Genomic DNA, 17,796 nt, shown 5'->3' with positions numbered 1-17,796 from the left:
TGGGCAGCGAGATCCAGGTCATTACCACCAGCTTCATAAAACAGTCCTTCTTCATATTCCCCCTGCATCTCTTGCCTAAAACCTTAATCTGTGACGCCTAGTCCTTGTACCATTGGTTAATAAGAACAGTTTTTCCTTGTCATAATCTTGTATATTTCTATTAAATCTCCCCTCAATCTCCTTTGCTCTAAGGAGAACAACCCCAGCTTTTCCAACCTAACCTTGTAACTAAAACCTCCATCCCTGGAACCATTCTGATAAATCTCCTCTGCATCCCCTCAAGGACCCTCACAACCTTCATAAAATGTGGTGACCAGAATTGGATGCAATACTCCAGTTGGGGCATAACCAGAGCTTTATGAAGGTTCAGAATAACTTCCCTGCTTTTGTACTCAATGCCTCTATTTATGAAGCCCAAGATCCCATATGTTTTGCCACCAGGAGTGCTGGCTGCTGCTGGGACTGCACCCAGCCAGAAGAGGACCATGGGCATCAGCCTCCGCAAAGGTGATTGAGGTTTCGGGCCTTGCCAGGACCATCAGCTGGGCCCCGGCAAAGGGGTTGGGGATCATTCAGGAGGGCGGTGGGAGGTGCTCCATTGGGGGCGGCTTGTGCTCATGGGAGAGGGGGGCCCTCTGTAGGGTACAGGGTGCCCAATCAGTAGGGCCGGCTCTCCCGAGGCCTGCAAGGAGACTGCCAGGTTTTACTGGGCAGCCTCCACAGGTGCTGAAGTACCTGGCCACCGCTGGTAAAATATCAGTGGCGGCAGGAGGAGGCCATTAAGTGGCAAGTAACTGGTCACTGAAGAGCCTCAGTTGGCCTGGAGCAGGTCGGCTGTTTTCAACCTCCCCCGCTGCTGGTAAAATGGCAGTGGTGGGGGGGATGGGGGGGGGGGGGGGGGTGGTCAGTGACGGGAATGGCACCCCTCCTGCCTACACTCGATTTTACACCCCACCCCACCCTGCCTCCAGCCCGCTCCCGGGGTTGAAACGTTAACTCTACTTCTCTCTCCACAAATGCTGCCAGACCTGCTGCGTTTTCCAGCACTTTCTGTTTTTATTTCAGATTTCCAGCAACTGCAATATTTTGCTTTTATTATCCCACTTGGTCCTGGTGACTTATCAACTTTAAGTACAGCCAACGTTTCTAATACCTCCTCTTTATCAATTTTTAGCCCATCCAGTGTCTTAACTACCTCCTCTTTCACTATGATTTTGGCAGCATCTTCTTTCTTGGTAAAGGCACATTTAGTACCCAGCCATGCCCCCGGCCTCCATGCACTTATCACCTTTTTGGTCCCTAATCAGCCCCTCCCCTCGTCTTACTACTGTTTTACTATGTATATGCCTAGAGAAGCCTTTTGATTTCCCCTTTATGTTAGTTGCCAGTCTCTCTTTGCCTCTCATTTCCTTTCTCACTTCCCCTCTGAACTTTCTATATTCAGCCAGGTTCTTGCTTGCATTATCAACCTGATATCTGTCATACACTCCCTTTTTCTGCTTCTTCTTACTGTATATCTCTTTCGTCATCCAGAGAGCTCTGGCTTTGGTTGCCCTACCTTTCCCCCTTGTGGAAATGTATCTGAACTGTAACTGAACCATCTCCTCTTTAAAGGCTGCCCATTGTTCTTGTACCATTTTGCCTGGCAATCTTTAATTCCAATTTACATGAGATAGGTCCATTGTCACCCCACTGAAATTGACCCTCCTCCAATTAAGTATTTTTACTTAAATTGTTCCTTGTCATTTTCCACAGCTGATCAAAAACTTATGATATGATGGTCACTATTCCCTCAATCTTCCCCTACTGACATTTGATCCACATTGTCCACCTCATTCCCCAGAACCAGATCCAGTAACAGCACAGTGGGGTGGCACAGTGGTGCAGTGGTTAGCACTGCAACCTCACAGCTCCAGCGACCCAGGTTCGGTTCTGGGCACTGCCTGTGCGGAGTTTGCAAGTTTTCCCTGTGACCGTGCGGGTCCTCTGGTTTCCTCCCACGGCCAAAGACTTGCAGTTTGATAAGTAAGTTGGTCATTTATAAATTGCCCCTAGTGTAGGTATGTGGTAGGAAATATGGGATTAATGTAGGATTAGTATAAATGCATGGTTGTTGGTCGGCACAGACTTGGTGGGCCAAAGGGCCTGTTTCAGTGCTGTATCTCTCTATGACTCATTGGGCTGGAAATGTACTGATCAAGAAAATTCTCCTGAACACACTCCAGAAACTCTTCTTCTCGGCCTTGTTCACTATTGCTATCCCAGTTTATACTTGGATAATTAAAAGTCCCCCATTATTACAACTCTTGCATCTCTCTGTAATTCCCCTGCAAATTTGTTCCTCCATATCTTCCCAACTAGTTGGTGGCCAATAGAATACACCCAGGAGTGTAATGGCACCTCAAATGTTTCTTGGGCCTAAACAAATAGATTCTGTCCTTGATCCCCTCCAGAACATTCTGTCTCTCCAACACTGTAATATTCTCCTTAATCAATACTGCCACCCCTCCTTTCTTTACTTCCCTATCTTTCCTGGACACCAGGTATGAGGGATATTTAGTACCCCATCATAATCCTTTTTGAATGCGGTCTCTGTTATCACCACAATATCATGGCCAGAATTTTACGCTGCCCCAGCTGGTCGAATGGTGGCGTGGGGGTGGCATAAAATTGAGCAGCAGGCTCCAGGAGGCCTACCCGCGCCATTGGGTGGGGCTGGGAAACAGCCTGCCTATCCGAGGCCAATCAAGACCCTTAAGTGGCCACTTAACGGCCACTTATGGGCCTTCGCCCGCCTCCATGGGTGTTTTGCCCTTGACAAGCGGGTGTGCTGGGGACGTGAAAGGCTGCCCAGTGATAGCTGCCGGCCTTTCCACGCCCTGGGGGGGGGGGGGGGGCATGGCAATCGGGCACAAGGGCCATCCCCACCTACCCACACACCCCTGGGACCCATGGCACACCCCACTCTCTCCAAACGACCACTCCAGCCTCACCAGGGAAGGACCGATCCCACTGGTAAAGCATGCCCCTACTCAGCTTCCCTCCTCAACCCATGGTGTCGGTTAGGCTGCAGTCCCAGCAGTGGCCACCACTCCCAGTGGAGCTGCTGGGACTAAAAGTTGCCAGCCCCCCGATTGGCCGCAACTTACTGAGGCGGGACTTCCTCCCTCAAGTGGGTGGAAGTCCCGCCTCGGGACAATTAAAGCCCGGGGACCCATAAAATACGGGATGGATCCCCGGGCTAGACAGAAGCAGGTTCACCACTGAATTTCACGTCGGAGTCCGGCCCCTGTCCATCCACCGTAAAATTCCGGCCCATATTTGTGCCTGCAGATCACCAAACTTATTTACTACGCTCCATGTATTTACAGACGTGCACTGAAAATCTGAATTAGATCTTACTGTATTTCCTCTTAGTCTGACCACATCTGATGCCTTACAATATCTTGCTATCAGTCTCTCCCAATTCTTTATGTACCTTGCTTCTCCTTTCTAATGCTACAGCCTGGTTCCCACCCACTGCCAAATTAATTTAAACCCTCTCCCACTGGCAAACTGCTTCGCCAGAACATTTGGCCCGGCCCTTTTGAGGTGCAACCTGTTTGGGCTGTCAGGTCCCACCTCCCTCAGAATTGGTCCCAATGTTCCAGGAAGCTAAAGCCCTCCCTCCTGTACCATTTCTCCAGCCATGCATTCATCTGCACTATCCTCCTATTTCTATATTTATTAGCCCGTGGCACCGGAAGTAGTCCGAAGCTTACTGCCTTTGAGGTCCTGCTTCTTAATCTCTTTCCTAGCCCTTTAAAATCTACTTGCAGGGCCTCTGCCCACTTTCTACCTATGTCATTAGTATCGATTTGTACCATGACCCTCCCTCTTCACAATGCTCGCAGCCACTCAGGGACATGTTTGATCCTGGCACCAGAGAGGCAACATGCCATCCTGGAATCATGTCTGCGGCCACAGAAATGCCGGTCTGTTCTCCTAACTATAGAATCCCCTATTGCTATTGCTTTTGTAATCTTCATCCTACCTTGCCTGTATAGCTGAGCCATATGAAGACAGAGTGAGGGACTGACATAAAGGGAGGATGTAACAGAGTATAGAAGTCAGTGTGGCACTGGTACAGAGATGAGCATGTTGCTGGTTTGGAGACAAGGGTGGTGCAGCCATGGGGGCAGTTTGTAATGTGGCACAAGAGCAACGTGCACTTATATAGCACCTTTAATGTGGTGAAACATCCCAATGTGCTTCACAGGAGCACGAGCAAAACAATTTGACATGAAGACACATCAGGAGCTATTGGGATAGATGACCAAAAACCTGGTCAAAGTGGTGGGTTTTAAGGAGTGTATTAAAAGAGAGGTACAGAGGCAAAGAGGTTTAGGGATGGAATTCCAGAGTTTAGGACCTAGGCAGCTCAAGGCACGTGATGGAGCATCGAGCTGTCAGAATTGGAGGAGTGCAGAGATCTCGGAGACTGTGTGAGTTGGAAGAGGTTACAGAGGAAGAGAGGAGTGAGGTCCATGGATGGATTTAAAAACAAGGATGAGAATTAAAACATCAAGGGGATTGTGGTTGCACAGAGCCAGGATTGTTGCTGGTATGGGGACCACGTGACAATGGTATAGATTTGTGCGATTGAAGACAATTACTTTCTTTGCTGACAGTGATATCTTTACACAAACTGCATTAGTGTAAAACTAATTCTAATGAAACAGTGAGGAATAGATATAAACAGTAATAATCAGAAAATCTGGAGACTATTTATATAAGAAATCTAATGAATAAAATCCACCTCCCTGCAAACTTCAAGGAATTTTTCATTGAACAGGAACTGATTACTCAATTACTCCTGATATTGCTGCCACTTGTTGTGAGAATTAGATTATTTAAATTAACCTGAAGCAAGTATTTGGCAAAGATCCATAAACATGCAGCAGATTAAGTTGAGATGGTAGTAAATAATCTGTTAAAAATGACTTATGTGATCAATGATTGAAGGTCAGATGGTTTTAAAGCTTCAGGAGGAATTTATAGGGGTGAGCCACATCACACACAGAAATTTGGAGTCTGATGGTATTAATAGAGGGATATAGCAAGGCAGTTACAGAGAGTGTTACAGATAGGGAGTGATAAGGAGCTTGGTTTTCTGTATGATGAGCTCCTGTTTTTAAGTGAACAGAATCCAGGTGTTGCCTCAAATGTGAGTCAATGGTTTAACTCCTCCTGACTTATTTTCATATCTCTTGACATACCACGAAAAGTAACATTAGCCGAGCCTTTAGTGCAAATCTTGCCTGTTTTTTTTTCTGCAGAGGCCTTGGAAAGGTTCTCTGGCTCATTTCTTTGCTCATAGAAGGAAAAATATAGGATAAGAAAACAACAGCACTAAATCGAAAAAAATCGATCTGTCTCCCTCAAAGTTAATTCTATTATACGAGCATATGAACATACGAATTAGGAGCAGAAGTAGGCCACTCGGCCCCTCAAGCCTGCTCCGCCGTTCAATAAGATCATGGCTAATCTGTTTGTGTTTTTAATTTCTCACTCCAATCTACCCCCAATAACATTTAATTCCCTAGCCTAACAAGAATCTATCTACCTCTGCCTTAAAAGTATTCAATGATCCCGCCTCCACCAGCTTCTGAGGCAGAGAGTTCCAAAGTCGCACAACCCTCAGAGAAAAAATTTCTCCTCATCTCTGTCCTAAATGGGTGACCCCTAATTTGAAAACAGTACCCCCTTGTTCTGGACTCACCCACAAGAGGAAACATCCCCTCCACATTCACCTTGTCAAGACCATTCAGGACGTTATATACTTCAATCAAGTCTTCCCTCACTCTTCTAAACTCCAGTGAAAACAAGCCCAGTCTGTCCAACCTTTCCTCATAAGACAACCCGTTCATTCCAGGTATCAATCTAGTAAACCTCCTCTGAACCGCCTCCAATGCATTTATATCTTTCCCTAAATAAGGAGACCAAAATTGCACACAGTATTCGAGATGTGGTCTCACCAATACCCTGTATAATTGAAGCATAACATCCTTACTTTTATTTTCAATTCCTCTCATAATAAAAGATAGCATTCCATTAGCCTTCTTTATTACTTGCTATACCTGCATTCTAATTTTTTGTGACTCATGCACTAGAACACTTAGATCCCTCTGCACCTCGGAATTCTGCAGTCGCTCTCCATTTAACTAATACTCTGCTTTTTTATTCTTCCTGCCAAAGTGAACAACTTCACATTTTCCCACATTATACTCCATCTGCCAGATTTTTGCTCACTCACTCAACTTATCTATATCGGTCTGCAAACTCCTTATGTCCTCTTCACAACTTACTTTCCTACCTATCTTTGTGTCATCTGCCAATTTAGCTACCATGCCTTTGCTCCCCTCATCTAAGTCATTGATATAAATTGTACAAAGTTGAGGCCCCAGCACAGAACCCTGCGGGACTCCACTCGTCACATCGTTCCAATCAGAAAAGGGCCCATTTATGCATACTCTGTGTTTACTGCCAGCTGACCAATCTTCTATCCATGCTAATATGTTACCCCCTACACCATGAGCTCCTACTTTACGCAATAACCTTTTATGTGGCACCTTATCAAATGCCTTCTGGAAATCCAAGTACAGTACGTCAATGGGCTCCCCTTTATCCACAGCACATGTTATTCCTTCAAAGAACTCTAATACATAGGTTAAACATGTTTTCCCATTTATAAAACCATGTTCACTATTCCCAATTACCTTGAGTTTTTCTAAATGCTCAGCTATAGCCTCCTTAATGATGGATTCTAACACCTTCCCCATGACAGATGTCAAGCTAACTGGCCCATAGTTACCTGTTTTCTGCTTCTCCCCCTTATTGAATAGAGGGGTTATATTTGCTACTTTCCAGTCTGATGGAATTTTTCCAGAATTGCTAACACACTGTGAAATGAAAACTATATGCACTTTAAGGGCACCGTTACATTGTTCCAAGGAGTCCCATTGGGTTGGGGAGGGGGCGCAGGGTGGTGGTGGTGGTAAGGGGAATCCTGCGATTTCTGTACAAAGTGGCCACTGCCAAGGACGAACTGTTGGAAAGCTTAAACTCATAATTCTCAGCAATAAAAGTGAGGCATGCAGGTCAACACTTCTGTTCATTAACAGAGACCAAAACCACAGCTCCTGATCTCCATCACCACTGGAGCAATGAAGGTTGTGTTGCAGCTAACACTAAGCCCATTTCTTTTCCAAATGTAAAAGCACCTTTAAACAGTTCGATAGAAGCTAATGATTTCATGTTGCAATTTTCAATAAATCTTCCCTTACCACTGGCTGAATTAAGATACCATCAGAAATTAGAATTGTGCAAATCTGCTATACCAATGAGGCACTATATGTATGCTAATGAATGCTAATATATAGTAAATATAACATCATGCACCGGTGACAGTAAAAGGACAAAACCAGAGTCAAAAATGAGGTTGAAACTAACAGGTTTTCCAGAATTAAAACTGTGTTGGGTTTGTAAAATATGAGGATGGCTCCTTTGATGGGTCGGTTAATGAGAGCAGTAACCACTGGAGCTATATAGATCAGGTTTGATCTCAGATCTTTGCTAAATTGACTGATCTCAGTGGCTGTGACAGTGGTGCTACAATTGGCCACCGAGCTCCTGGGTTAGGAAGGGAAAATTAGACAGGCTGTTGATTGCTATCCAACGACTCCGTACTGATAGGTTAGAACAGGCTCAGCAATTATGCTTCCTGTGCTGGTATAGCCCTCCCAATGCAAAGTTCACACTCGTATATGAGAAACGGCCACTTCAATGAGATTCCTTTGGAAGTGAACCTTTGCAAGGAGTCAATGCCTTCAAGAAAGAGGAAAAATTTGTCAGAAAGAGATGATTAAAAAAAGATATTTTCCCTTGGACTATGTGGCCTAATCCAAAGGAGAAATATATGCATGATCCTTAATTATTGGAAAAAGATCTGTAAAATTTAGAGAGTGTTAGACTGCAGAAACCACATAAATAATCAGCTCCCCTCAAAGGTCCAACAAGGACTAAGGAGACTTCAGACATTCCCCTTTGCTATCCATAGACACCATTAACGGTAAATCCAGCTTTGGGATAGATATTGAGCAGAAGCTCAAACATAGAATGCATAATCATTGCAGTCTTCATTTTCATTTGTATTTCACAGAAGAGTTTTCATTCTGATGTGTGACAAAACTTCTTTTCCATCTCTTGCAGAACCACTGCCCTCCTGCTCTCAGTCAGCCATCTTGTATTGGTTACCAGGAATGCATGTCACATGACTGGAAGCCTTGATTGGATTGACCAGTCCCTCTCCTCAGCTGAGGAGCACATGTCAGTGCTGAGGGAGGCAGCTCTGGCGAGTGAATCTGAGAGGAACCTCATGGGGTGTGACAACTTCTGTCAGGAACAGTCTGCAATTTAGTCCCTGGGGCCCGATTAGTGATGAACAGAGGAAGGCCTAGACTTTCCCAATTTGAACAGCTCAGCTTTAACATACACCTTTTCTGTTCACAGCAGTAGCACAGTTTAATCAATCTGTGAAGTGTGTACCTTAAAATTAATTGAAGACAGGGCTTCACTGTTCAAATGATTTGTGGATATCAAAAGGTCAGATATTAATGTCAATCATTGTTCCAAAGTCTGCTTGATTATTCACCTCATGTTTACAGTAAACACTTAAGACCGTCTTTGATGACAGCGTGGTTACATGTTAAACATTCATGTGCCCTGTCAGCTTTTTTTTTAGCCTCACTATTTATCAGTTCTTTATTTACAGCAGGTTTCAATGGCCAAGTTTCTCCAGCAAATCCCATGCTTGATGTTTAAATTGCTGTGCCTGAAAGTTTGAGTCGAAAACCTAAGGAAATAATAAATTGCTCCAAAGAGAAAGTGGCTGTACCCTTAGATTTTAACACATGCTGGATGTGATTGAGATTCATTCTTATCTACCAGATAAGAGTTGACTTTAAGCAGGATTAATTATCAACTATTTTTGATTCTCTCTGCAATAGTGAAAATAGAGAAGTAATATTTACTTTCTGGATCAGAAATCTCTACTTTGCTTCAAAGTCAGGTATAGACTTTACTGATATTGGAAATTTTTGTAACCACAATTATTATTGATACAAGATGTCTATGGAAAGCTGCTTGTGTTGAGATTGTGCCATACAATGTTAGCAATGAGCATGATCAAATGAAGTGCCTTTACTATTTTAACAAAGGTGTTGATCTGTTTTATTTTAAGCAGGTTGGCGGCTTTAAGATATCAGAGAAAGGAAGTTCATTAGAGCAGATTTGTCACTAACATTAGAGTGTGATTTGACCCAATTAGGTTAGCAGGGTAAATTGTGCAAGGCAAGGCTCACAGGAGAATCAAAGGCACTTCAAATTAAGCATGCTTCCCTAATCCATACTCCTGCTGAGCAAATCTCTGATCTGCATTCCTGGGAACTGACACTCCATGCCAGAGCCTCATATTGCACAATTAGCCTTATTATGTTGTGAGAAAGAGGCCGGAATATTTGATCTAAAATGATGAATCAAGGACATAGCCTTGATTGTACCACTGTTGATTTGTAAGCAAGCTCTCCTTTATTTAAAAAGTGAGTGTGGGAGCAATGAGTGTGACAGAGGCAAGTGTGAAAATTTTTACCTTTATCATTTGGAACGTCCCAGTTATACCGACCACATCCTGGTTGAGCAAATATCAACTCTGGTACTTTAAAGCAAACAGATTGTCCATTTGGGTGAAGGCAGTCCTAGTGACTACATCTGATCAGTGTGCATTTTTGAATCATTTTAACTGCCGATAGACCTACTTGCTACTTGTTAGCTCTTGTTCCCATTTGTGAGCCAGGTACAGTGTTCAGAACGAAGCTTATGCCTATTTCATTATCCTGTGACTTCTCTTCCTAATAGAATCACTCCTGCTCCTTTATGTTTGCCAAGTGAATGCTGAAAGGGACAGAATCACCCTTGGGCCTGTGTTGGAGAACATTGGTTCCTGAAGTAGACAGGAACAGCCTTGGCATTGCTGCCAACATGAATACTGTGGTAAACCTACATGGCGCCAGCTGCTGCACCTGCTCTAGTGCCAAGGTTTTGGCGTCCCATTTGCATTTATAATCTTTTTATTTAATCTACAACTGAAAACAATAATTTTGTCATGGTATTGGATGCAGTGTCCAAGCTGAACCATGTGTAGCTCCCAAGCCCTGGCAATATGGCCATAGAAGCTCAGGCAGCTTAGCCCTATTACATTGACATTTCTTATTTGTTGGTTTGTTTCAATGTTGTAGACCGGTGGTTTTGGAAAAAGCTGTTCTTGGGATGGTTGCCTCATTGGTGGATAAATCTTAAATCAGATCTCTAAGGTCTTTTATTTCTAATTCTTTCTTGGGATGTTGACATTGCTTGCTAGGCCAGCATTTATTGTCCGTATCTAATTGCCCTTGAGAAGGTGGTGGTGAGCTGCCTTCTTGAACTGCTGCTGTTCTGTGGTGAAGTTGCTCCCACAGTGCTGTCAGGTAGGGAGTTCCAGGATTTTGGCCCAGCCACAATTAAGGAATGACGATATTTGTCCAAGTCAAGATGGTGTGTGACTTGGAGGTGGTTGTGTTCCCATGCACCTGCTGCCCTTGTCCTTCTTGGTGCTGAAGGTGCTGTTGAAGAAGCCTTGGCAAGTTGCTGCAGCTCATCTGGTAGATGGTGCACGGTGCAGCCACAGTCTGCCGATGGTATTTAAGCCAGTGGACATGGCACCGATCAAGTGGTGCTTAGTCCTGGATAGTGTCGGGCTTTTTGAGTGTTTGTCTTAGCAACCTGAAACATAAGCAAATTAAATGGAGGCAGAGGTTAAACTTTATGTATGGTCCCAGCCTACAAAGGCAAAACGCCTGGATGTCCTTGGCACAGGGGAGCATGTCAGATCCTCTACCAGAATGATTGTGCCTCTTAGAAACACATGATGATAGACTAGAACCCCGGAATATTCCTGAACAGTAGTTAAAAGGAAAAGTGAGTGCTGAAAATGCACAGAAAGTTGATCAGCATCTGAAAGAGGATTTGGCAGTTTAGGTGCACCATTATCTTTCTCTTTTAGATGCTGATTGACCCACTCTGCATTATCCCTAATGATTCCAGTATTGAACAGTACAAAGATTTTAGTCATAGGCCCTAGTCACAGTGGCAGAGCTGGATTGTTCTTTTGTGACCCTTGAACCACACAAGCTCCCTATCACAAAATAACCACAATGTTGTAAGTCCTTTAAATGTGATTTGAAGCAAAACATTTTGGCAGCATTCAAGTCATTCAGAAATTTGCATTTGGGCTGCAGAGAATAAAAGAGTTCAAATCCCACAATGGTAGTTTGAGAATCTAAATTTGGTTCAAAAACTTTAATTTTAAAATTTAGCAATAAAAAAGCTGGTATCAGTAAAAGTGACGATGAAGCTGTCAGCTGGTTGTAAAAACCCTAATGTCCTTTAGGAAAGGAAATCAGTTGTTCTTACTTGAGCTGGCCTATATCTGACTCATCCCATAGCATTGTGGTTGACTCTGAACTGCCCTCCAAGGTGGCCTAGCAAACCATTCAGTTTTATCAAACCAGCTCCCAGTGGTTCAAAAGATACTCCATCACTACCTCCTTATAGCAACAAGGGATGGAAAATAAGTGCAAGCATAGATAGTGACACCTCAATGCATGAGAATGAATAGTAAAAAACATACTCATGCAGAATTCTCTGAAAAAGTGTTAGCATGTATTGTAGTGAGCCGAGTCTAACTCTGAAAGGAATCAGGTATTCACTGAGGCAATAGGAGAGACCTGGCACGTGGGATTAGGACGTCAACATATAGTGTGTACATGCAGAGTTTAAGTAATCATAGAGAAACACATTTGTTATTTAATCTGTACTGACATCTTTTTAGTGTTCTTTTTTGACAAGGCATTAAATCTCTGCTTTGCTGCAGTGAGGCTGGTTCAGTGTCTAATGCTTGCAGCTAATGTATTCAAACAGGCAGTGTTCAGAAGGTTACATTCCTAATAGTATATAGAATTTCTTTATTGCACTAGTATTACTAAGTACAGTGAAACCTCTAAATGTAACAACTCTGGTCGCAGAACAAGACACTCCAAACAATATGCAACCCGTCTAAGGTTTGGACATTTTTCTAAGGTTTTTATTGAACCCATAAAGCCTTTGTTATATTGTGCAGGAAATTCATGTTTAATCAGCAGGGTGAGGATTAATGAACTCCCTTCTGTGCACATTGACAGCATTTAATTCAAAGGGACATGACATCTTTTAATCTCATGACCATTGGTGCTGGAGCTTGTTTTCAAGTACAGTACCGTACTGCTGGATTTGTAAACGGGATATTTTTCCTATGAAATGGGACAGTCCCAGGAAAAACAAGGAGTGTTTGGGGTTAAATGAGGTGGAGTGACAGAGTAATCAGCTGTGCTTTGCAGATCGGCTCAACTTCCAGATTAATTCTTATAGCAGAGAACTCTGAGAAGATTCGATGACACAATATTGGCAACATGCTTTGGCTGATTACAAACTTTAAATACATTCTAATCATTAAATATAATAATTTACAATTAAATTGCAATTATAGACAATATAATACACATGTAGAACTTCTATTCATGGCAGTCACCACAAACAAGGGCAGGAAGTAACTAATAATTTAATAAAACTCATTGAGGAAAGCAACCTGTATGAAATACATATCAACTTGCACTCATTTTTATATGCCTGCCTGTTTTGGCCTCTTTCCTGATTTTCCAGTGTTTTTTCCTAAGCAAGTTGGCAACTTTTAGTTTTGAGCTGAGACTTTATTTTCAATTGTGTCCTTTGCCTCCTCCTCATTTCTGCCACACTCTGCTCAAAGCTCTGTGATACAGACATTGGCTGATCTAGATGCACATTTGGCCCCAAAATCTTGATTGTATTCTATGACTATTAGTGAATAAATGCTTAATGCCTTCTCATAAGTTTCTTGCTCCATTACTCCATCTGAGGCATTAACCCGGTTTACTTTAAACTGGTCTGCCTTTGTTAAATAGAAAACAAAGGAATTTCATATCAATGTGTTAATTTTTGCTGAATTAAGAACTACACAATATTAAGTATCCAAATGTTTCACTCCATGGCATCAGCCCCTGTGAAAATATCAAATTCCTACATGGCTTTGCCTCTCCCTACCTCTGTAACCTCTGCCAACCCTACAACCCTCCAAGAACTCAACCTTCCTTCAACTCTGGCCTCTTGCACATCCCCTACTTCTTTCACCTTACCATTGGCGGCCATGTCTTCAGCCGTCTAGGCTCTAAGCTCTGAAATTCCCTCCCCAAACCTCTTTGTCTTTCCACCTTTCCTCCTTTAAGCCGATCCTTAAAACCTACCTTCTTGACCAAACTTTTGGTCACCTGCCCTAATATTTCCTTCTTTGGCTGAGAGTTAACTTTTGTCTGATTATGATCTTGTGAAGAGCCTTAGAATGTTTTGCTACTTTAAAGGCACTATATAAATGCAAGTTGTTGTTTACAACAGAGTGAACTTTCCTGCTCTACAGGAGGGGAATGTCCATGGGTCTTAAAGTCCATTTGCTGTGAATAAGCATCCAGGTCAATCTGCAGCTTTGGATGGCCTGCTGTTCACATCTTCTGAAGGCTGCAGTTTTCATATCAAGCATACAACAGTTTAAGTGTAGAAGTAACTGCATTCTTGCATTATTGGGCTGTTATGTTTATGTCAGGGATTGCTAGCACTTTGACTTGTGTACTACGAATCAGGAGGCAGCGCTACCAGAGAGGTTACGACACCTCTCTCCGTTGAACTATTAAGCACAATGCTGTTGCATCACTTTACAAAGGATGATACCAGAAACTGAGAGGGTACAACTATCAGGACAGACTGAACAGGTTGGGTGAATTTCTCTAGAATAGAGAAGGATGAGGGGTGACCAGATGGAGGTCTTTAGGATTCTAAAAGGGTTTGATGGTTAGGCAGAGAGAAAATGGGATAGAGTTTCTGCTTTGGGTGCAATCGATATTCCGGCCAAAATTGCACTCAAAATTGTGCTTGTTTTGAGAAGTGGTTTTATGATTCAAGTTTCTGCTCAAATTTATTTCCATAAACAAATGTAAAATTGGCCCTAAGCCAGTGCAATCAGGCAACATTTTAGAATGCCATTTTTTGGCATTATAAAGTCTTCCTTGATATTACTTAGAAGTGGTAATCTGGTGCAGTTTTATGAATACAGTTAAAAATGGGTTTATCGGAAATAAAAAGCTCACCACCTGTGAGTAACCCAATTTCAAGTAATGAAAAATGATGTTAAACACTGTAGAGGACTGCTTGCTAGTTTCACTGTATGGTAGTCAGCTTCTTAGTAAAATATTTTTTCATATTTAAAAACTTTAAAAACATGCCCATTAGTGCTCTTTGGCCTAATAAAAGCTTGATTATAAGAGCTTTGAAGGGTTGCGAACAGGCACAATTTGTAGAAGCGTGCCATGCTGATTAATTCGATATAGGGGCATGGCCAATTTTATAGACAGGGCTATTTTCCGGCTAGATGTTGTCTCAAAAAATCACGAAAACTCAATTTGTGCTGAGATTAACTTCCGCGTGAAATTCTGCAATTTTCTTTGTAATAGTTTGGTCGATTTTGGACCAATTGCACTGGAAATACAAATACATCCTCGTGGAAACTCTACCCCAAAGTTTCCACGTGGCGAGTCCAGAACTAGGGCGAAGATAGTCAATATATCCACTAGGGAATTCAGAAGTAACTTCTTTACCCAGAGAGTGGTTAGAATGTGAAACTCGCTCGTAGTTTCGGCGAACAGCATCGATACATTTAAGGAAATTCGACATAGCATGTGAGATAGAAAGATTATGTTGATACAGTTAGATGAAGTGGTGAGATATGCTCATGTGGAGCATGAACACCAGTATGGAGCAGTTGGGCCAAATGGCCTACTTATGTGCTGTAAATTCTATGTAACTTACTTCCTATCTCCCCACAGGACCACATACTTTCCTTTTTTTCTCCATCAGAAGGCAATACCAAACATGCAGAAAACAAGATCTAGCACAGGAATATTTTCTCCAGCCATACTTTGAGAATGATTCCACCCCTAATTAAGCCAAAGGACCACTGTTCATGCTGGTTAAGCTTCCTTCCATCCTCATAACTTCAGAAACAATGGGCTGAATCTTGTTGTTGCCCTGGTGTCATGATCTGTGGCGGGAGGGGGGCTTGAAGATGGGTCCGGAAGAGGCCCGCCATGGACCTTGATGCCGGGAAGGCCTGGACCGATCCTCCCGGCAGCAGCCAGTCTCTGTGGCGGTCCCCCACCCCGCCACTGGGCGACGGGAACTGAATTTAAATATTTAAATTAATAAAATGAATACATTTAAATGGACTTACCTTCAATCTTCCCGGTCCCCCCGTGATCATCGTCGTGGTGGCCAGCAGTCCTGAGCCTTGAATTCCCTATCCAGAGAAAGGCAGTATGATGCTGGTGGGGAGGAGTTAATATTTTCTGTGGGGGCGGGGGGTAGACACGGAGTCAAATAAACCTAATTGGTGCAGGGGTTGGTGGGAAGGGGTGAACTCTAAACTTTGTGCAATCTGGCCCGGGGGGAGGTCAGATTTAAAAGTTGTGTTTTGGAGGGGGCGGGTGTGAAGGGCAAAAAATTAATGTTAATGTTATTGAGGGTGAGAAAGGGGTGTTAGAAATTTATTGTATATTTTTGGGGGGCATACTTCTTTAAAAATTTAAATGAGCCAGCAAGGCTGGCTGCCCTTTAGAAATGGCGCCAGCGCCAACACACTGGCAGCTGACGCCATTGCCTGGGGACAGACAACCTGCTCCCTCCACATGATTGGGGTGGGGGGGGGGGGGTGGTCAGTTATTTGAATGGGCTGCTGCGCGGGAGATCACGACGGTTCTTTGGAGTGCAGCCCTCATGGGCGGGCCACCATCATTTGAGCTTGCCGCCGACTCTTAAAATCTAGCCCAATGACTCCAACACTCTTGTCGCTGGCTTCCCTCCAGAAATTTCAACTTGTGAAGTTGTGTAAAATTCTGAATTTAAGAACTGAAGGGTGGGAGGCATACAGTATATTTAGTGCATTGACCATTATGTTAGCTGGGTTCAGAGTTCACATTACCACACAACCCCTAATATACAGATTCCTAAATATATACATTAACAGTTAATGAGAGTATTACACAACATTAGTATTACATATTCTCACTTCTGGATTCTGTTCAAGCAATTGGTATGATGGAGTGAATAATTACATTATGATTACAGGCTGGAAGATCAGTCAATGTTTTAATCATAATTTCTGAGGGAATAAGTTTATTTGTTTCCAATATTCCTCAACATCACATAAAGCAGTACAGTAAAAAAAATGATCATTGGATAAGGAAATAAAATCACCGCCTGATCTTCCTAAGAGAAGCTAAATTGTCAATTCCTGGGCCTCCTGACTCTTTACACTCAGTCTTGGGCAATGAGATTCATTACTTTGCCTGGCCCGACAGTCCCTCATAGAATAATTAATAACTTATGACACAGACTTCATCTTTGATCTATTCTATATTTAAAGCACTTGTGGCAACATTTGAAATGTGAATACTCATGTAAATATTGTACGATTTTGTCACCATATAAATGTTTGTCACCCAGGTCTTATGATGTGAACAGAGTCAGAGTTCTTACTTTTCATGATGGCCAAAAACAAATCTCCAGACACTAAGATCTGGAGATCCCACCATTTTAAAGAGTTCAGAGATCCCACCATTTTAAAGAGCTCAGAGATCCCGCCATTTTAAAGACCATTTTAAAGCACTGAGGCTGTTCAGGGTTAAGATCTCCATGTGTGGAAAACCGAGAAGGAAACCAAGTTTCAAACTTGAACTTTAGTACTCTTAACAGTTATGTTCTCATAGCCTGGAGTTATTGTGAGTTCCCACCCCTGCTCATATGTATAACTTAGAGCACTTCTTATTTTGTACTTTAATATATTAAATGTGTTGCTTTTTGTTCAAATTGCTTTGTTTTACTGATTGTGCCTCATAACAGTTTAATAAAATAAGTTGTAGGACCGGATCCTGTGTGAGAGGGTTTCTCTGTGCAATATTTGCTCCTTAACCAAATTTGACTGGTAAAGCAAGAAATCAAATAGGCTATTCTCTAGAAACAAATAATCTTACTTAACATACAAAATGGGAAAATTCCAACCCTGATCTTGCTCTCCATTTCTCCTGAGGTAATGATATTTTTATGGGTACAGTTGCCGGCAATTCCAGTTGTCTGATACTTACCCAGCCCATGTTGACAACTTTAAGCTGTAGAGGACCTCACACTTCAGCAGATCTTTCCAGCAGAGGGTCACTGGTTGATCTTATCCTTTCCCCAGGCCAGTGCATAGAGATCAATTTTAACATCCTGCATTAGCTGGGATCTGCAACACAGCTCAGACCTGCTTCTTTACATTTTAAAAAATTCTTTCATGGGATGTGGGCGTCACTGGCAATGCCAGCATTTGTTGCCCATCCCAAATTGCCCTTGACAATTGAGTGGTTTGCTAGGCCATTTCAGAGGACAGTTAAGAGTCAACCACATTGCTGGGGTCTGGAATTACTTGTTGGCCAGACCAGGTAATGACGGCAGATTTCCTTCCCGAAAGGACATTAGTCAACCAGATGGGTGTTTACGACAATCGATGAT

The 17,796-nt window shown here is 42.8% G+C and overlaps 1 protein-coding gene across 6 annotated transcripts in view; it reads left to right on the top strand.

The window, feature by feature from the left end:
* tmem98 (transmembrane protein 98) overlaps positions 1-17,175 on the top strand; it is a 59,927-nt gene extending 42,752 nt beyond the window's left edge. For all 6 annotated transcript variants that reach the window (XM_068013208.1, XM_068013207.1, XM_068013204.1 and 3 more), the window contains one exon: positions 8,251-17,175. In XM_068013208.1, coding sequence (XP_067869309.1) covers positions 8,251-8,458 — 208 coding nt within the window. In that variant the 3' untranslated portion in view covers positions 8,459-17,175. The remainder of the gene's footprint in view (positions 1-8,250) is intronic.
* Positions 17,176-17,796: the final 621 nt, after the last annotated feature.

The sequence above is a fragment of the Heterodontus francisci genome, chromosome 33, assembly GCF_036365525.1.
Source record: "Heterodontus francisci isolate sHetFra1 chromosome 33, sHetFra1.hap1, whole genome shotgun sequence".
Classification (NCBI taxonomy): Eukaryota; Metazoa; Chordata; class Chondrichthyes; order Heterodontiformes; family Heterodontidae; genus Heterodontus; species Heterodontus francisci.
Note: the sequence above shows the minus strand (reverse complement) of the source record. Positions and strands in the feature narration are given on the sequence as shown.